The 21,682-nt window shown below is 44.7% G+C and overlaps 1 protein-coding gene across 6 annotated transcripts in view; it reads right to left on the reverse strand.

Annotated features, from left to right (window-relative positions):
• LOC137532355 (NACHT, LRR and PYD domains-containing protein 3-like) overlaps nt 1–21,682 on the reverse strand; it is a 374,258-nt gene that overhangs the window by 334,332 nt on the left and 18,244 nt on the right. For all 6 annotated transcript variants that reach the window (XM_068252786.1, XM_068252811.1, XM_068252803.1 and 3 more), the window contains exon 2: nt 15,892–15,961. In XM_068252786.1, coding sequence (XP_068108887.1) covers nt 15,892–15,913 — 22 coding nt within the window. In that variant the 5' untranslated portion in view covers nt 15,914–15,961. The remainder of the gene's footprint in view (nt 1–15,891; nt 15,962–21,682) is intronic.

Here is a 21,682-nt window from a genome sequence, read left to right on the forward strand (position 1 = left end):
TTAATATGGTGAGACCATTCTAATTCTTTAAGCTCTGTTGCACCCATGGGAAGTTATATAAGGACATAGATAGCAACATTGGAGTTAATCTAATGAAGCTGCGGAACTGCGATTACTACAGCAGATTGAAAAAGCTGCAAGTAAAAATGAGGTCATAGTTATGGGCGACTTCAACTTTCCAGACATTGACTGGGGTATTGAGGCTACCCATTCTGGTAAAAGCAGCAGATTTCTGGCAGCACTACAGGACAATTACTTGACTCAAATGGTAACGGAACCAACTAGGGGGAATGCGTTACTGGATCTGATCATTTCTAATAGACCAGATAATGTATCAAATGTGCAGGTTCAAGAACATTTGGGAAATAGTGATCACAACATGATAACGTTTGATCTGGTGACTGATAGGCCACGGGGCAGCGGGACCACTAAAACTATGAATTTTAGAAAAGCAAAGTTCAAATTAGGCAGGCACTAAGTTTGGTGAACTGGGATAATGTACTACAAGGGGAGGACACTGAAGGGAAATGGCAAGCTTTTAAACTTATTCTCAATCAATATTGTAGTATGTATATCCCATATGGAAAAAAAATATCTAGGAATAAAAAAAGGCCTCTATGGATGAATAGAAAGGTTAGGGATAAAATGAAGAGGAAAAAGAATGCCTATAAGGTCCTGAGGCTGCACTAAGCAATTATAAGGAGTGCAATAAAAATTGTAAAAAAGAAATTAGGCTGGCAAAGATTGAAGCTGAAAATCAAATCGCTAGGGATATCAAATCTAACCCAAAAAAGTACATCAACTCTAAAAAAAGAAAGGTTGACTGTATAGGACTCCTAAAGGATGAGGATGGGAACTCAATGGTGGATGACCAAGGTAAGGCAGAGTTATTAAATGCTTTCTTTGCTTCTGTCTTCACAAAAGAAACAGCACTGTTGCAAATTACAGATGCCGAAGAGTCTCAATCTTCTAACTGTAATATTAAATACTTAACGCAGGAAGAAGTGAAGGCAAGACTAAATAAATTAAAAATTAAAATTAAAAATAGACAAGGCACCAGTTCAGTTATAGATAAACCCCTTTATCTTATCTTTTGTGACTCTCTTTCAACTGGCAGAGTCCCAGTGGATTGGCGTACAGCCCACGTTTTCCCATTATTTAAGAAGGGCAAAAAATCAGATTCAGGAAATTATAGACCTGTAAGCTTAAAGGGAACCAGAGATGAACGTTATACACACAAAATATATATACATCAATAGCTTTTCATGAGAAAATTATTTTACCACTATTTTCGCCGCTCTGGTGTGCCTTAGTACAGTTATTTTTACATTTTTCCCCCGGGATAAATCAAAGATGGCCGCTGGCTCATACCCTTCTTCTTCCGGGTCATGAGCAGCTCTAAATGTTAATCTCTAGGCTTGCTGTGCTTCTGTGCTGCTCAGCACACATGCCTAGTGTGGAGGACCTCATCCTCCCACTGCAGACTAGCCCGACCTGGATTTCCCCCAACCTGGGCTTGAAGGAGAGTCGGCAGACTCAGCAGCGGCAGCACAGAGGAATCAGCAGGGCAGTCGCAGACTCGGCAGCGGCAGCAGCACGGAGGAATCAGCAGGGCAGTCGCAGACTCGGCAGCGGCGGCAGCACGGAGGAATCAGCAGGGTAGTCGCAGACGTGGCAGCAGCACGGAGGAATCAGCAGGCATTGCTAGGCAGCAGCAAACACTCCCTTCTCATCACAGCCCTCCGTGATGCTGTGTATGTAAAGCAGGGAGGCAGAGCCAGGAGGGGGAGGGCTTGAAATGACTTCACACAGCAGAGGACTCAGCTAATCTGATTCCAGGTCAAACTTAGACTGGCTCAGTCAGGCTTTCTTATCACAGCTGATAGCAGAGTAATTAGGCAGAGAAGAAAGAAACTAAAAGCATGGTAGGTGTTTACTGTCATGTTCTCATTGATTTTTATGATAAAAAACATGAGGGTGCTTCGTCTCGGTTCTCTTTAACATCAGTTGTATGCAAACTATTTGAGGGGTTACTAAGAGATACTATACATGACTTCATAGTAGAAAATAATCTTATTTCTCAGCATCAACATGGGTTTACTAAAGACAGGTCCTGTTTGACTAACATGCTCAGCTTTTATGAGGTAGTGAATGCTAATATGGATATTGGGAATGCTGTAGATGTGATATACTTGGACTTTGCAAAGGCCTTCGACACTGTTCCCCACAAAAGTCTGGTGCGAAAGTTGAGGATGCAAGGACTGGGGAAGAGTTTGTGTGCATGGATAGGGAACTGGCTAATGGACAGAAAACAAAGAGTTGTGGTCAATGGATCGTACTCAAAATGGGAGACTGTTAGCAGTGGGGTCCCACAGGGGTCTGTACTGGGTCCAGTGCTCTTCAATTTATTTATTAATGACCTAGTAGATGCAGTAGTGAGCAATGTTGCTATTTTTGCAGATGATACAAAATTGTGCAGAATCATCAACTCTCAAGAAGATAGTGACATATTGCAACAGGATCTGGATAGGATGGCTATATGGCACATAAATGGCAGATGAAATTCAATGTTGAAAAATGTAAAGTCATGCATTTTGGTCGTACCAATGGTCTAGCACCATACGAAATAAATGGGATACAGTTGGGGACATCAAACTTGGAGAAAGACTTAGGAGTACTCATCGACAACAAGTTAAATAATCGTACTCAATGCCAAGCCGCTGCAGCTAAAGCTAACAATTTATGGGTATTTCAGGTTAGATCAATATACTAAGTTTAATTAGTATTTTGTGCCAAAGCGTTCATTTCTGGTTTCCTTTAATAGTTTTCCTTTGGAAGAACAATCTCAAATCTCAGATAAGGAGGACCGCTTTATTATTTTTATCAGTGAACATCAATCCAAAGTTCTTTGTACAGGTAGTTCCCAATTGACAAACGGCATGGATTCGGTGAAAACAAGTCAAAAAAAATTTTCAAATTGGACGTAGTTTTTGAGAAAATTGATTTAAAAAAAATTCTAAATAAAAATAGCTTTTAAACGTGCATAATGAGGTACAGGGGACGGAGGTGACACAGAGGGTGACAGAGGAGGCACAGGGGGACAGGGACAGTACAGTGTTCCAATTTAACCACTTGCCGACCGCCCACAGCCCATGGGCGGCGGCAAAGTGGACGCCTAAAGGACCGCAATACGCCTTCAGGCGGCGCGTCCTTTAGGCATCCCTGGGGGAGCGATCGCGTCATTGATGACGCGCGCTTCCCCCGGCAACTGGCTCCGCCCACCCACCGTAACATCCCGCCGGCCATACGGAAGCGCCGGCGGGATGTTAACCCCGCGATCGCCGCATACAAAGTGTATAATACACTTTGTAATGTATACAAAGTGTATTATACAGGCTGCCTCCTGCCCTGGTGGTCCCAGTGTCCGAGGGACCACCAGGGCAGGCTGCAGCCACCCTAGTCTGCACTCAAACACACTGATCTGCCCCCCCCCCCGCCCACTGATCGCCCACAGCACCCCTCAGACCCCCCCTGCCCACCCCCCAGACCCCTGTTTGCACCCAATCACCCCCCTAATAACCCATCAATCACTCCCTGTCACTATCTGTCAACGCTATTTTTTTTTATCCTCCCCCCCTGCCCCCTGCCCCCTCCTGATCACCCCCCCACCCCTCAGATTCTCCCCAGACCCCCCCCCAGACCCCCCCCCCCCCCCCTGTGTACTGTATGCATCTATCTTCCCTGATAACCTGTCAATCACCCGTCAATAACCCATCAATCACCCATCAATCACCCATCAATCACCCCCTGTCACTGCCACCCAACAATCAGCCCCTAACCTGCCCCTTGCGGGCAATCTGATCACCCCCCCACACCAATAGATCGCCCGCAGATCCGACATCAGATCACCTCCCAAATCCATTGTTTACATCTATTCTCTCCTCTAAACACCCACTAATTACCCATCAATCACCCATCAATCACCCCCTATCACCACCTGTCACTTTTACCTATCAGATCAGACCCTAATCTGCCCCTTGCGGGCACCCAATCACCCGCCAACACGCTCAGATTGCCCTCTGACCCCCCCTTATCAATTCGCCAGTGCATTAATTACATCTGTTCTTCCCTGTAATAACCCACTGATCACCTGTCAATCACCTGCCAATCACCTATCACCCATCAATCACCCCCTGTCACCCCCTGTCACTGCCACCCATCAATCAGCCCCTAACCTGCCCCTTGCGGGCAATCTGATCACCCACCCACACCATTAGATCACCCGCAAACCCGCCGTCAGATTACCTCCCAAATGTATTGTTTACATCTGTTATCTTCTCTAAACACCCACTAATTACCCATCAATCACCCCCTATCACCACCTGTCACTGTTACCTATCAGATCAGACCCTAAGCTGCCCCTTGCGGGCACCCAATCACCCGCCCACACGCTCAGATTGCCCTCAGACCCCCCCCTTATCAATTCACCAGTGCATTAATTACATCTGTCCTTCCATGTAATAACCCACTGATCACCTGTCAATCACCTGCCAATCACCTATCACCCATCAATCACCCCCTGTCACTGCCACCCAACAATCAGCCCCTAACCTGCCCCTTGCGGGCAAACTGATCACCCACCCACACCAATAGATCGCCCGCAGATCCGACATCAGATCACCACCCAAGCGCAGTGTTTCCATCTATTCTCTCCTCTAAACACTCACTAATTACCCATCAATCACCCATCAATCACCCCCTATCACCACCTGTCACTGTTACCCATCAGATCAGACCCTAATCTGCCCCTTGCGGGCACCCAATCACCCGCCTACACGCTCAGATTGCCCTCAGACCCCCCCTTATCAATTCGCCAGGGCATTATTTACATCTGTCCTTCCCTGTAATAACCCACTGATCACCTGTCAATCACCTGTCAATCACCCATCAATCACCCCCTGTCACTGCCACCCATCAATCACCCCCTGTCACTGCCACCCATCAATCAGCCCCTAACCTGCTCCTTGCGGGCAAACTGATCACCCACCCACACCAATAGATCGCCCGCAGATCCGACATCAGATCACCACCCAAGCGCAGTGTTTCCATCTATTCTCTCCTCTAAACACCCACTAATTACCCATCAATCACCCCCTATCACCACCTGTCACTGTTACCCATCAGATCAGACCCTAATCTGCCCCTTGCGGGCACCCAATCACCCGCCTACACGCTCATATTGCCCTCAGACCCCCCTTATCAATTCGCCAGTGCAATATTTACATCTGTTCTCCCCTGTAATAACCCACTGATTACCTGTCAATCACCTGTCAATCACCTATCAATCACCCATCAATCACCCCCTGTCACTGCCACCCATCAATCACCCCCTGTCACTGCCACCCATCAATCACCCGCTGTCACTGCCACCCATCAATCAGCCCCTAACCTGCCCCTTGCGGGCAATCTGATCACCCACCCACACCAATAGATCGCCCGCAGATCCGACGTCCGATCACCTCCCAAGTGCAGTGTTCACATCTGTTCTCTACCCTAAACACCCACTAATTACCCATCAATCACCCCCTGTCACTGCTACCTATCAGATTAGACCCCTATCTGCCCCTAGGGCACTCAATCACCCGCCCACACCCTCAGAATGCCCTCAGACCCCAGCCCTGATCACCTCGCCAGTGCATTGCTTGCATCTATTCCCCCCTCTAATCACACCTTGAGACACCCATCAATCACCTCCTGTCACCCCCTAGCATACCTACCCATCAGATCAGGCCCTAATTTGCCCCGTGTGGGCTCCTGATCACTCGGCCAAACCCTCAGATCCCCCTCAGACCCCCTTCCGATCACCTCCCCAGTGCATTGATTGCATCTATTTTCCCCTCTAACCACCCCCTGAGACACCCATCAATCACCTCCTGTCACCCCCCTAGCACTCCTATCCATCAGATCAGGCCCAATACAACCTGTCATCTAAAAGGCCACCCTGCTTATGACCGGTTCCACAAAATTCGCCCCCTCATAGACCACCTGTCATCAAAATTTGCAGATGCTTATACCCCTGAACAGTCATTTTGAGACATTTGGTTTCCAGACTACTCACGGTTTTGGGCCCGTAAAATGCCAGGGCGGTATAGGAACCCCACAAGTGACCCTATTTTAGAAAAAAAGACACCCCAAGGTATTCTGTTAGGTGTATGACGAGTTCATAGAAGATTTTATTTTTTGTCAAAAGTTAGCGGAAATTGATTTTTATTGTTTTTTTTTCACAAAGTGTCATTTTTCACTAACTTGTGACAAAAAATAAAATCTTCTATGAACTCGCCATACACCTAACGGAATACCTTGGGGTGTCTTCTTTCTAAAATGGGGTCACTTGTGGGGTTCCTATACTGCCCTGGCATTTTAGGGGCCCTAAACCGCGAGGAGTAGTCTAGAAAACAAATGCCTCAAAATGACCCGTGAATAGGACGTTGGGCCCCTTAGCGCACCTAGGCTGCAAAAAAGTGTCACACATGTGGTACCGCCGTACTCAGGAAAAGTAGTATAATGTGTTTTGGGGTGTATTTTTACACATACCCATGCTGGGTGGGAGAAATTTCTATGTAAATGGTCAATTGTGTGTAAAACAAATCAAACAATTGTCATTTACAGAGATATTTCTCCCACTTAGCATGGGTATGTGTAAAAATACACCCCAAAACACATTATACTACTTCTCCTGAGTACGGCGGTACCACATGTGTGGCACTTTTTTACACCCTAAGTACGCTAAGGGGCCCAAAGTCCAATGAGTACCTTTAGGATTTCACAGGTCATTTTGCGACATTTGGTTTCAAGACTACTCCTCACGGTTTAGGGCCCCTAAAATGCCAGGGCAGTATAGTAACCCCACAAATGACCCCATTCTAGAAAGAAGACACCCAAAGGTATTCCGTTAGGAGTATGGTGAGTTCATAGAAGATTTTATTTTTTGTCAAAAGTTAGCGGAAAATTGATTTTTATTGTTTTTTTCACAAAGTGTCATTTTCCACTAACTTGTGACAAAAAATAAAATCTTCTATGAACTCACCATACTCCTAACGGAATACCTTGGGGTGTCTTCTTTCTAAAATGGGGTCATTTGTGGGGTTCCTATACTGAACTGGCATTTTAGGGGCCCTAAACCGTGAGGAGTAGTCTGGAAATCAAATTTCGCAAAATGACCTGTGAAATCCTAAAGGTACTCATTGGACTTTGGGCCCTTTAGCGCAGTTAGGGTGCAAAAAAGTGCCACACATGTGGTATTGCCATACTCGGGAGAAGTAGTACAATGTGTTTTGGGGTGTATTTTTACACATACCCATGCTGGGTGGGAGAAATACCTCTGTAAATGACAATCTTTTGATTTTTTTACACACAATTGTCCATTTACAGAGCTATTTCTCCCACCCAGCATGGGTATGTGTAAAGATACACCCCAAAACACATTGTACTACTTCTCCCGAGTACGGCGATACCACATGTGTGGCACTTTTTTGCACCCTAACTGCGCTAAAGGGCCCAAAGTCCAATGAGTACCTTTAGGATTTCACAGGTCATTTTGCGGAATTTGATTTCCAGACTACTCCTCACGGTTTAGGGCCCCTAAAATGCCAGGGCAGTATAGGAACCCCACAAATGACCCCATTTTAGAAAGAAGAAACCTCAAGGTATTCCGTTAGGAGTATGGTGAGTTCATAGAAGATTTTATTTTTTGTCACAAGTTAGTGGAAAATGACACTTTGTGAAAAAAACAATAAAAATCAATTTTCCGCTAACTTTTGACAAAAAATAAAATCTTCTATGAACTCACCATACTCCTAACGGAATACCTTGGGGTGTCTTCTTTCTAAAATGGGGTCATTTGTGGGGTTCCTATACTGCCCTGGCATTTTAGGGGCCCTAAACCGTGAGGAGTAGTCTGGAAGTCAAATTCCGCAAAATGACTTGTGAAATCCTAAAGGTACTCATTGGACTTTGGGCCCTTTAGCGCAGTTGGGGTGCAAAAAAGTGCCACACATGTGGTATCGCCGTACTCGGGAGAAGTAGTACAATGTGTTTTGGGGTGTATTTTTACACATACCCATGCTGGGTGGGAGAAATAACTCTGTAAATGGACAATTGTGTGTAAAAAAAATGAAAAAATTGTCATTTACAGAGATATTTCTCCCACCCAGCATGGGTATGTGTAAAAATACACCCCAAAACACATTCTACTACTTCTCTTGAGTACGGCAATACCACATGTGTGGCACTTTTTTGCAGCCTAACTGCGCTAAGGGGCCCAAAGTCCAATGAGCACTTTTAGGCTTTACAGGGGTGCTTACAAATTAGCACCCCCCAAAATGCGAGGACAGTAAACACACCCCACAAATGACCCCATTTTGGAAAGTAGACACTTCAAGGTATTCAGAGAGGGGCATGGTGAGTCCGTGGCAGATTTCATTTTTTTTTGTCTCAAGTTAGAAGAAATGGATTCTTTTTTTTTTTCTTTTTTTTTGTCACAAAGTGTCATTTTCCGCTTACTTGTGACAAAAAATAATATCTTCTATGAACTCACTATGCCTCTCAGTGAATACTTTGGGATGTCTTCTTTCCAAAATGGGGTCATTTGGGGGGTATTTATACTATCCTGGAATTCTAGCCCCTCATGAAACATGACAGGGGGTCAGAAAAGTCAGAGATGCTTGAAAATGGGAAAATTCACTTTTTGCACCATAGTTTGTAAACGCTATAACTTTTACCCAAACCAATAAATATACACTGAATGGGTTTTTTTTTATCAAAAACATGTTTGTCCACATTTTTCGCGCTGCATGTATACAGAAATTTTACTTTATTTGAAAATTGTCAGCACAGAAAGTTAAAAAAATCATTTTTTTGCCAAAATTCATGTCTTTTTTGATGAATATAATAAAAAGTAAAAATCGCAGGAGCAATCAAATAGCACCAAAAGAAAGCTTTATTAGTGACAAGAAAAGGAGCCAAAATTAATTTAGGTGGTAGGTTGTATGAGCGAGCAATAAACCATGAAAGCTGCAGTGGTCTGAGTGGAAAAAAAGTGCCTGGTCCTTAAAGAGAACCCGAGGTGGGAATTACTTTTACTATTGGGGCACAGAGGCTGGTTGTGCGCACTAAGACCAGCCTCTGTTGCCCCATCGTGTGCCTCCATGTCCCCCCTGCTCGCCGCTATACCCCCCGCATTGCTGGCGACACGCAGCGTGTCGCCAGCTCAATGTTTACCTTGCGCTGTCAGTCAGCGCTGCTCCCCTGCCTCCTCCGCATCGGCGCACCCGCCCGTGTCCCTTCCCTCCCGCTGATAGGAGGGAAGTGACGCGGCGGGTGGCGCCGATGCGGAGGAGGCGGGGGAGCGGCGCTGACTGACAGCGCAAGGTAAACATTGAGCTGGCGACACAGCCAGCAATGCGGGGGGTATAGCGGCGAGCAGGGGGGACATGGAGGCACACGATGGGGCAACAGAGACTGGTCTTAGTGCGCACAACCAGCCTCTGTGCCCCAATAGTAAAAGTAATTCCCACCTCGGGTTCTCTTTAAGGGTTAGAAAGACTGTAGTCCTCAAGTGGTTAAGAACAGATTCAGATTAAAAACTGTCAGGTTTTCAAATATCAAAAAGTAATTAATCGAGATTTATAGGTTGAATAAAAGCATAATTAATGTTCTTTAAGAATATAACCTTATAGGATTGTATGCTTTATTATAGATATTAACAAGTGTGTCCTGATTTATGTTATATATTTTGCATGCTTGATCTATTATATGGATTACAAGAAATAGATCTTTTATATTATTTTTATAAGATTTAATGCTGAATAGTGAAATCCAGAGAAGATGGTTTACCTAGTGACAGACTGCTGAATCAGAAAGATTTTCCTCTGTCTGAAGAATGTTTACTGTAGTAATAAGCTTACACTTTAAACAAATCTTAAAAGTTTACACTGCCTCGGACAATATTGAAGTCCCAGTGTCTTTGTTTACAGTCTAAGGTGTAAGCTGAAGTAGAGACAGCTTGAGAATTTCAGAATGTGGACAAAGATATTTCATACCCTGTATGTATTTTCATTATTAGGAATATACTGTATCATTGTTCATAGAAGGTTCCACATATATAGTATTAGGAATAAACATTATGTTTGTATTCATATGGGATATATACTTAAATATCATATGTCAGCTTATGCTCAGTATTCAGTGTTTTCCATAAGAGACGGTCAGAGCTACAATGTTTGATAGGACTATAATCAGTAACTTTATGGCTGTCCACACTCAGAGCCCAGACATCCAAGAGCCATATTTGCTGGGATAACATTCCTGAATCATAAAAGTTGTTCTCAAACACCAGCTAAAGTTGTTGAGGATTATGAGTTGACCAAACTTTGGGAAATCCCAGCTAAGTTTGTAAAAGCGTAGGAGATGGTCAGTTTCATCTTGTTGTACATGATAAAGCACGTTTTTATTTACCAAAGAAATGAACCATTATTCTAATCGAACGAAATGTCAACAGAGTGTTTAAAGGGATACTTAAGTCAAGGGGAAAAAATGAGTTTAACTCACCTGGGTCTTCCCTCAGCCCCCTGCAGCTGATCGGTGCCCTCGCAGCCCCGCTCCGATGCTCCAGGACCCGCCGGCGGCGACTTCCGGTTTCGCCGTCACCGGCCGACAGGCATGGGAACGCGAGTGATTCTTCGCATTCCCAGCCACAATAGCACCCCCTATACTGCTATTGCAGCCTTCTTTCCACAATAGCAGCATAGGGGGTGCTATTGTGGCTGGGAACGCGAAGAATCACTCGCGTTCCCATGCCTGTCGGCCGGTGACGGCGACACCGGAAATCGCCACCGGCAGGTCCAGGAGCATCGGAGCGAGGCTGCGAGGGCACCGATCAGCTGCAGGGGGCTGAGGGAAGCCCCAGGTGAGTTAAACTCATTTTTTCCCCTTGACTTAAGGTACCCTTTAACATGGTATCAGCGGGTCAGAGGTTATTGGACCTTTATTTTGAATAATATATATGTAATACAAGAGTGCCCCCTGCTGGAGAAAATTACACATCCAGAAAAAAGTCACATGGTTAATATTAAAGTGGATCCGAGGTGAACTTTTACTCATTGCATAATTGTGTCCCTTTCCTATTGTTTATAGGGCATTCCTCAAGCCAAATACTTTTTTGTTTTTGTTTTAATACTCTAATTCCCTATAAACTAAACAAGCCTCACCCACAGGTTTTCAGAGTGCCTTGGCATTTTCATGCAGTAGCAAGGGCTTATGGGAGCTCAGTCTGGGCAGGAGGAGGAGGTGTTACTAGCCAGAGATTTCAGAGGCAGAGGGGAGGAGGGAGGAGGAGAGGGGATTCGTTTTTTTTTCACAGTCTGAGTGCTCAAGATACAGATAAGCCTGCCTCTGTGTAATGTTTACAAACAACATGGCTGCTGTCATTGTATCACAGGAAGAAATAATCATATTCCATTAAAACTGTTTGCAGCTAGATTTGCTGTGTAAACTATCTAAACTTTAGATAAGATATATAGACAAGTTACTTGTTATAGTTAGTTTTTCATCTCGGATCCGCTTTAAGCTGATAGTTAAAGAGAAACTCCAACCTAGAATTGAACTTTATCCCAATCAGTAGCTGATACCCCCTTTTACATGAGAAATATAATGCTTTTCACAAACAGACCATCAGGGGGCGCTGTATGACTGATTTTGTGCTGAAACACCTCCCACAAGAAGCTCTGGGACCGTGGTACTTTTGGCAGTTTGTTACAATGTAACAAGGTTCACAGACAGGAAATAGCTGCTTACAGCTGTCTCTAACAGCCAAAACAGCTAGGAGCAGCTACATGACCTGCCCACAGTAACAATGTCACCATGTAATACATGTCAGAATGTAAATCAGGGAGAGGAAAGATTTTACAATGAGCAAACACTGACTAAATCATTTATACATAAGTATGGTAAAAAATGAAGCACTTTTTTTTACTACATTATTTTCACTGGAGTTCCTCTTTAAATGAGCTAGTTAATTAGATGTTTGAAAGAATACACCCACCAACTCCAATTGGATCTTAGTTGATCCCTAGAGGTATGGATTATAGATAAGAGGGGTAATAAATTAGGGGTGTAGGGGACACTCAACACACTCTCACACTCCGGGCACACACTCTCATCCTCTGAAAGAAGGGACATACTTTCAGACACTCTCATCCTCTGAATGGGAAGAAGGACTTCCAGACTCTCACGCCCTACAAGCCTTGAGGCCACTCTGACCTAAGAGGTCTCCAAAGAAGGGAAGATCGGGTTAGCTGTGCAGGCCTGGAAAGATCCCAAATTCCATTTGATTGGTAATTATGAATTTTCATTAAATTAACCACCCTGGCGTTCTATTAAGATCGCCAGGGCAGCTGCATGAGGGTTTTTTTTAAATAAAAAAAAAAATATTTCATGCAGCCAACTGAAAGTTGGCTGCATGAAAGCCCACTAGATGGCGCTCCGGAGGCGTTCTTCTGATCGCCTCCGGCGCCCGGAATAAACAAGGAAGGCCGCAATGAGCGGCCTTCCTTGTTTTGCTTAGATCGTCGCCATAGCGACGAGCGGAGTGACGTCATGGACGTCAGCCGACGTCCTGACGTCTGCCGCCTCCGATCCAGCCCTTAGCGCTGGCCGGAACTATTTGTTCCGGCTGCGCAGGGCTCAGGCGGCTGGGGGGACCCTCTTTCGCCGCTGCTCGCGGCGGATCGCCGCAGAGCGGCGGCGATCGGGCAGCACACGCGGCTGGCAAAGTGCCGGCTGCGTGTGCTGCTCTTTATTTCAGGTAAATCGGCCCAGCAGGGCCTGAGCGGCACCCTCTGGCGGTAATGGACGAGCTGAGCTCGTCCATACCGCTAAGGTGGTTAAAGGGAACCAGAGAGGTTGGGGGGAAGCTTTAATACATACCTGGGGCTTCCTCCAGCCCCATAGGCACGGATCGCTCCCACGCCGCCGTCCTCTGCTGCCTGGATCCGCCGGTACCGGGTCCCGTCATTGCCGCTAGTCGGCCAGTCGGCTGGCGGACGCGGCCGATTCGCCGCATCACACGGAGCTCCTTCTATACAAGTACGCATGAGGCTGCCTGCTGTGCAGCCGCATGCGTACATGTATGGAGGGAGCCCCTGTGATGCGGACAATTGGCCGCGTCCGCCGGAAGTGACGGGCCCGGTAACGGCGGTTCCAGGAAGCGGAGGATGGCGGCGTGGGAGCGATCCAGGCTTATGGGGCTGGAAGAAGCCCCAGGTATGTATAAAGGCTTGTTCTTTTTTTTTCAGCCCGTTCCTCTCTGGTTCCCTTTAAAGCCAAATATTGTACCCGCTTGATAATTGTTGATTCCATATATTATAGTCAGTCCCCAATGTGTGCTAACTTCTCCAGCGTTGCAGACTGGCAACACGTGCATTTATTGTGGGTTTCATGGTTTAAATTTTTTTTTAACATTTCATTAATATATGCGTTCCGATGTCCAAGCGTGCATTTTAATGTGCAGCGTGCAACTTTTAATATAAAAAGTTTCATTGACAGATCAGGTCAATTTCATAATTCATATTCTTTCCTTTGTCCTCAAGTTAGATTCTGTTTTTTATAGATAAGAGTTTATAGCCAAATAAAATGTAAGCCTATTTTATATATTGAGGTTTTTAGACTAGCTAGATTTGCTTCCATATTTTCCCTTGTTAGATTGTGTATTATAATCAAGCCTTGCAAGTAAGATAAAATGTCTGCCATCTTGTGGTTGCACAGCTTATTGTGATCTATTAATTTTATTGGTTAACCAGTTCAGCCTATTTGGACTAGTATGTTCAACTAGATAGGCTCTGCTGCTGCTGCTGTGCGGTGCACGCGATCATGCGTGCTTCCGCCACCTGCCGCAAGCCCCCCTATCAGTGAATGGGAATATAGTTCCCATTCACCGATCGAAGTCACCCGCAGAAAAACAGACGATCTCTCATTAGAGACCGCCGTCTTTCTGCCAAAAAAAAGTTCCTTGTCCTCATTTGAGTTCCTGGATGCCAGATCGTTCACATCCAGGACTTTTTTCACTGTGGCCCTCTTGTGGCCACATAGTAAACTACACCCACATACATTTTTTATTAAACAATTACATTATTTTACATTTAAAATTAGCTGTTTCCCTCCCACACCAAAAATTACCAAAATACATTTTTTATTAAAAAAACAAAAAAAAAAATTATAATAAAAAAAAAACAAAAACAACATAAATAGTTACCTAAGGGTCTGAACTTTTTAAATATGCATGTCAAGAGAGTATATTATTATATTATTTTAAATTATAAACTTGTAAATAGTGATGGACGCAAATTTAAAAAAATGCACTTTTATTTCTAAATAAAATATTGGCGCCATAAATTGTGATAGGGACATCATTTAAATGGTGTAATAACCGGGACAAATGGGAAAAAAAGAGTTTTAATTACGGTAGCCTATATTAATTTCAAACTATAATGGCCAAAAAACTGAGAAATAATGATTTTTTTCATTTCTTTCTTAATCTTCCTGTTAACATAGATCTAGAAAAAAATAATTCTTAGAAAAATGTATCACCCAAAGAAAGCCTAATTGGTGGCAGAAAAAAACGAGATTTCGAGATATAGCTCAATTCATTGTGATCAGGGATGCTCAAATCCGACCCGGGAGACATCCGGATAGTTGCTATCCGGATATCTCCCAGTACACCTGTGCGGGGGGGGGGGGGGGGGGGAATCAATCTTACCTGAATGACGTCTTCTTCGGTCCGTACGCGTCGCTTCCCACGATGCGCTCCAAGCACCGCATGCGCCGTTCACGTAACTACTAACACTTCCTCCTTCCGGGTTGAAGAAGGAAGGGTTTGTAATCACGTGGCCGGCGCATGCGGCGCTTGGAACGCGTCGTGGGAGGCGATGCGTACGGACCGAACAAGACCTCATTCAGGTAAGATTGACACCACACCACACCCCCCCCCCCCGCACAGCTTTACTGCTTTACTGGGAGATATCCGGATAACAACTATACGGATGTCTCCCGGATTGGATTTGAGCATCCCTGATTGTGATAAGTAGTGATAAAGTTATTGGCGAATGAAAGGGAGGTGAACGTTGCTCGGATGCATGAGGTTACTGTGGGGCTGAACTGGTTAAAATCTGTGGTTGGTCAACTTTGCTCTGAAGTGTATAGTCAGCTTATACTGAGAAATACCTTGTGGTTAGAAGTATCTGGTGATTATTGTATGATTCCTAGAATTTGATTTGTAATTATTCTGACAACTTTTGTGTATTTAATAAATTAATTATTTTAATTATTTTAAAGTAAATAGTTGTCCTGACTTTTCACTCCTTGTACCAATATCTTAAGAAAATTTGCTATAAGAACGTAAGGTTGGGCGTTTGATATAGTAAGACTCCTCCCATTCTATTGTTTTCGTAGGAGGTCTTAGCTTTTGATTTTTATACTTCCGGTTATAGTTTATATGACCGTAAAGTAGAAAAAAAACCGCCCGACAAAACAAACCTACAGTCCCTATCTCATTCGGTAACCAGGGACTACCTGTATAGTGAATATTTAAGCTGCTCCGGAACAAGTAGCCACTGCACTCAGCAAGGTGCCGGTCACTCTGCTGTGACAGTCTGGCAATTTTATGTGGTGTAATACCGCTGATTGCTTACCGTTTCCCAAATCCAGTGGCCTATAATACATACTGTATATAAAACAAATCCTATAAAAAGCAATAAGTGACCTATTGAACTGGGCGTGCCCCGTGCTGCCGCTGCCTCACATATAAACATCAGACAGCAGACAATTGTGTTTCTTTACCTGAAGTGCTGGATGACTCCATCTTGTCAGCTGCTGGGAATCTCTGTTCAGCTGAAGCCAGCCTGGAGACCTGAACACAACAACACAAGCACCATTACTGACTCACATGAAGCAGATATTATTCCTCATGTTACAATATTACAGGTGAATGCAGCATGTCTCTATAGTGACTACAGTAACGTCATTTCACCAGGAGCTGAGCACTGGAGGCAATGCATCTCTTCCTACAAGCTTCTCATTTGTTATAGCCAGATGCTGAGGCTTATTGTCTCATCTGCTAACCCTCCAGCCCACTCCCCTCTAGATTGTAAGCTCACAAGACCAGGCTCCTCCCCCTAGTGTCTCCACTGCACTGCCCACTAGATTGTAACCTCACAAGACCAGGCTCCTCCCCCTAGTGTCTCCACTGCACTGCCCACTAGATTGTAAGCTCACAAGACCAGGCTCCTTCCCCTATTGTCTCCACTGCACTGCCCACTAGATTGTAAGCTCGCACGGGCAGGCTCCTCCCCTAGTGTCTCCACCCCACAGCCCTTTAGATTGTAAGCTCACAAGGCCAGGTTCCTCCCCCTAGTGTTTTTCTGCATGAGTTAAATTTACCTCACATGAAATTTGAGGCCTTAAAGAGACTCTGTAACAAATTGTTTATCTTTATTTCTTCTATGCTATAAGTTCCTATGCCTTTTCTAATGTGGTCTGGCTTACTGCAGCTTTTCCTAATTGCACAGTAGCTGTGTTATCTCTGTTATATGATCTAATCTTCTCTCTATAGTCGGCACAGTCAGGCTGAGGCAGTCAGACTGGAATGTGCAGGGCTGCTTGTGATTAGCTAGAAGCTGTACACACCCCCTGCAGGCTCTGTGTGACTAACACACTCTGCTTAGCTGAGCCTATTAGAAGCTGGTTAGTTTGTTTGTAAACACTGCCTAAAACTGGCAATTACAAGCCAGGTTTGCAGCAGAGAATGGCAGAAACAGCACAGAGGGGACCAGGAGCACATAATGAATAGAATGGTATGCTTTGTATTGTAAGAATTTCAGAGTACAGATTCTCTTTAAGCCTGGTACACAATTTCAATTATGATTAGCCAATCACTGACCAACTTTACCACCTCCATGTAGTAGTATGAGGGTTTATCTACACAATCTGCCTACTGCAGCCGTGTCATTATGGCAAGAGATTTGTGGCACTTACCCAAAATGTCTGCCCACGGTGGTGGTGCCCTCGCCGTGTCCCTCCGATCTTCCTGTCCCCGCCGGTGACCACTTCCGGTTTCGCCGTCAGGAGCCGACACGCTGGGAACGCGAGTGATTCTTCGCGTTCCCAGCCACAATAGCTCCCTCTATGCTGCTATAGCGGCATAGAGGACTGCTATAGCAGCATAGGGACGCTATTGTGGCTGAGAACGCGAAGAATCACTCGCGTTCCCAGCCTGTCGGCTCCCGACGGCGAAATCGGAAGTGGTCACCGGCGGGGACAGGAAGATCGGAGGGACACGGCGAGGGCACCGGACAGCTGTAGGGGGCTATTGGAAGCCCCAGGTGAGTAAAAGTATTTTTTTTCTGACTTAAGGTTACCTTTAAGGTGCACAGGGTTAAATAGCATGAGTAGCAGGAGGTTACCCGTGCTTTTTGTGCTAGTGAATCAAGTCCAAAGTGTTTTATTAGTTACAGCTTGCTAGTACTAAGTTAGGGTCCTTTTGCTTTCAGAATACCCTTCATTCTTCATGGCATTCCTCAGATTTTGGTCATATTGGCATGATAGCATCACACAATTTCTGCAGATTTATTGTCTGCACATCCACGATGTGAGACCGCAGCATCAGGGGGGAAACGCTACATTGGTGTGGGGTTATTTTAGTGGGGGAAATGCTGCCTTATTGTAGGTGTGTTTTTTGGGGTAACACCTCTAATTACCTGCTGTCTTTTGGGAAAAAAATTCAGGGACCTTTTGAGTTACACTGTTACATTACTGTGACTATGCCCATGTCATGGCCGCACCCATTTTCCGGCACCCACATCATGGCCACACACCCATTTTTGCTGCAGTGCCCTTTGTGCGCCACACTCTACTTTTCTCCTTGGTGCCCCAAATCTTTTAGGAACCTAGCGACGCCCCTGGTCATAGTAATCGACCCTCATTCTACATGGTGGTGGCAAAATTGGTCAGTGATTGGCCAATCATAATTGAAAGTGTGTACTAGGTTTTCACCTCCCTGGCGGTGCCTTTCTGTCTGGAATTATGAGTCTGAATCGGTTCATTTTTTTTCAAGAATTTTAGGCCTCCAATTCTTAACTCATCAAAATATCTCAGAATAAAAGCCTGGTAGACATTCTGCATATAAATAAAAGACTGGAACACAAAATTGTTGAAATAGTTAAATTTCTCAATAAACTGAAAGAATAGCAAAACTCTACAAATAAGGCAGCAGATTATACAGTATGTACATATATACAGCTAATACACTTCCCGTGTGTTGTATATTTTAAAACAGGGAACGGCACACAGGGCGACATCACAATCGGGGCAGTAGAATCGTGATTATTTTCTGACTTTTTTCCCCTTCTTCTCAGTCTTGCTGCAGCAAACAGCACACGTCCTGGTTGAGGCATTTTTTGGGGGAGTTGGTGGAATATATTCCATGAAGTGACATCCAGTGAGGCGCTCCAGTTTACTACATAGGAAGCACGGCGCCCAACTCTGGCATCTGCTGCAGTCTGGTATTTCAGGCAGATGCATTCGCACATCCTCCAGATGAAGTCAGCATGCGTTACTGGCCTGTCACTTCACTGCTTGTGGAGTATGTAGGTGTTCCAGATACTTTGTTCCAGGAGATGGCGGAAACCTTTTTATATTTTTTTTTTTTGTTGCTTCCTTACTGCGGGATAAAAAGTCACCGCCTGGTCAGCTCTGTGCACACCACCCATGGTACTGCTGTAGTCCACCACAATCTCAGGTTGTTCAATTTCTTTTCCTCCCCTTGTTCTGGCGGTAACAGAGGTGTCTTGGACTGTGCTGAGGAGACACATCTTTTATGTCACACCAGAGGAGAGCTAATATTTTCCCCTTTTGCCAAGCAACTATGTCCCCAGTCTTTCCTAATGGTGCCAGAGGCATTAGTCTTATGCTTGATCAGAAACTCAGACAGTTCAGGGGAGCTGTAGAAATTGTCTGTGGTGACACAATAGCTTTTGTCCAGTAAAGGCTAAACAAAGGACAGTACCGAGGATGTCGCCACTCCATAGACGCTGAACCTGGGGCTGAACTTGGTGCCTTTTCCTGTATACAAAATAGTGTTCCAAATGTATCTGCTTACCGACTCACAAACCATGTATGATTTTAAGCCAAAGGGGGTCCACTTGGATGCTATGTATAGGAGCCAACTCAGCCTCCCCTTATAGGCCATCAAACTCTCATCCACGCTTATGTCCCTCTGTGGTACATAAGTGATCCAGAAGTTGTCAACCACCATCTGATAGACTTCCAAGATTTTTTTTTAGTTTTGACGCACGGTGGGTGGACTCCTCAAAGGTGTTGTTGTTGGAGAAATGTAAAAACTTCATAATCAAACTGAAACAGTATTTGGACCTCACCCGTCCGAAGAAAGGGGTTGCTATGATCTTATCGGTGGTCCAAAACCATTTCTGCAGGGGCTTCCCCACCACTCCCTGCAGAATAATTAGGTCCAAAAACAACCAAATGTCCTATTTTGTGACCGGCTCCCATGCCTTGCTCTTCGAAAAGTGCTCTTGTGGACAGGGCTGTGGAGTCGGTAGAAAAATCCACTGACTCAGACTCCTCAGGTTAGGATTCCACCGACTCCTCTAATTTGCATATTACAATCTTGTTGATTGAAAGTATGTAACATGAAATACATCTCTTAACTGCCAACGCTTGGGAATTTTAAAAGACAACTGAAGTGAGAGGGATATGGAGGCTGCCATATTTACTCCTTTTTAAACAATACCAGTTACCTGGATATCCGGCAGATTGTCTACCTCTTAGGGCCCTTTCACACCAGAGGGATTTTTCGGCGTTTTAACGCCGCGGCCGAAGTTGGCGTTTTGCTAGGTAAAAGAAAGTCCATAGACTTTCATTTTACCTTTCACATCTAACTCGGCATTTTGGAGCGTTGCGTTTCAACGCTCCCAGGAGCTTTTTCAGGGCTGTTTACAGCCGAAGTTGGCTGTTGGCGTTTCAATGATAGTCAATGGAAAACGCCAACTTCAGCGTTTTCAAAGCGTTTTACAGCTAACTTGTTCACTTATTTTTATAGAAGAAAAAAAAAAAGGACGTTTTCATATGAGCTGTAAAACTCTTTCAAAAACGCTTTGAAAACGCTATGTATTGGCGTTAAGCAAAAGGCTGACTTTCAGCCTTTTCTACCGCAGCCTCTAGTGTGAAAGAGCCCTTAGGGCCCATTTCCACTATCGCGAATTCACATGCGTTTCGCATAGCAATACAAGTGAATGGGACTGTTTCCACTTGTCAGGATTCCTTTGCGGTTTTCTGTGCAGAAAAAATTTGCATGGCAGAGCCATCAGAATTCGCATGCCGCATACCGCTATGCGAATCGCATACAATGTATTTAATAGGAAATTCGCATGCGGTTTGGGTATGTGAATTTTCATGCGAATTCGCATAGAAATAATGGAAAAACACACCAGCACTGCCATGGTTAAATTCGCATACATCATCATCCATGCGAATTCGCATCCGCATGCGAATTTTTACCGTGGCGATTCGCACCGCACAAGTGGAAACGGGCCCTAATACTTTTAGTCATAGACTTAAACTAGTCCTTGGTAAGAGTACTTGTAGAAGGTACAGACAGGGACAAAGAACATCTATCAGGCCCTAGGTAATGTAACTATGGGTACATGTAAGAGTGATGTGCAGGTACTCTGCAGGGGAATGAGGAGATTGTAAACAGACAACACCTCTGTGTTCAATGTGCACAGCATTCTCAGTGGATTCCCTGCAGCTCTGTGGGGAGTGCATATGTAGAGTATAGTACTACTGTGTAACAAAGTAAACCTGAGACAGATGAAATTGAAGTTTTATACATACCTGGCGCTTCCTTCAGCTCCCTTCAGGCTAATCAGTCCCTCACTGTCCTCCTCCGCCACCTGGATCTTCTGCTATGAGTCCAGGTACTTGAGCCAGTCTGACGTAGTGCGCATGCACGCATTCCGCCGCCGGGAGTGGACTACACCTGCGCAGCACTATTGAGCAGGTGCAGAAAACTCCTGGCTGTGGGAGCGGCACACGGCCGGACTGCACTGACTGGCTGCATTACTGGGACTCAGCAGAAGATCGAGGTGGTGGAAGAGGACAGCGAGGGACTGATTGGTCTGAAGGAAGACCCAGGTATGTATAAAACTTTTCTTTTCATCCGTCTCAGGTACCCTTTAATTCGTAGTCATCAAACCAAATTTTAACAAAATATCAAATTATTTGATTTCATGAGCAAAGAGAGTGCATAAATTTGCATAAACCAGCATCAACGCAGAATAATTTCCATCTCATTGACCATATCTATTAGTGACACAGCTACACATCAGGCTTTATTCTTACAGCATAGATGTTATTTAGTATACATAAGAGATTCCTGTGTACACATCATATATACAGTCACAATCAGATATGTATAGCAGACTTTAAAAATACGAGGACTGCTTTATTGAAGTAACTATTTTTTGATTGGTTTAGATCATTTTTGTGGACAAAGAGCTATTACTGTATACTAGCCAACCCGCGTCGTAGCATACGCCGCATCTATCTATCTAAT

Source organism: Hyperolius riggenbachi, chromosome 1 (genome assembly GCF_040937935.1).
Source record: "Hyperolius riggenbachi isolate aHypRig1 chromosome 1, aHypRig1.pri, whole genome shotgun sequence".
Classification (NCBI taxonomy): domain Eukaryota; kingdom Metazoa; phylum Chordata; class Amphibia; order Anura; family Hyperoliidae; genus Hyperolius; species Hyperolius riggenbachi.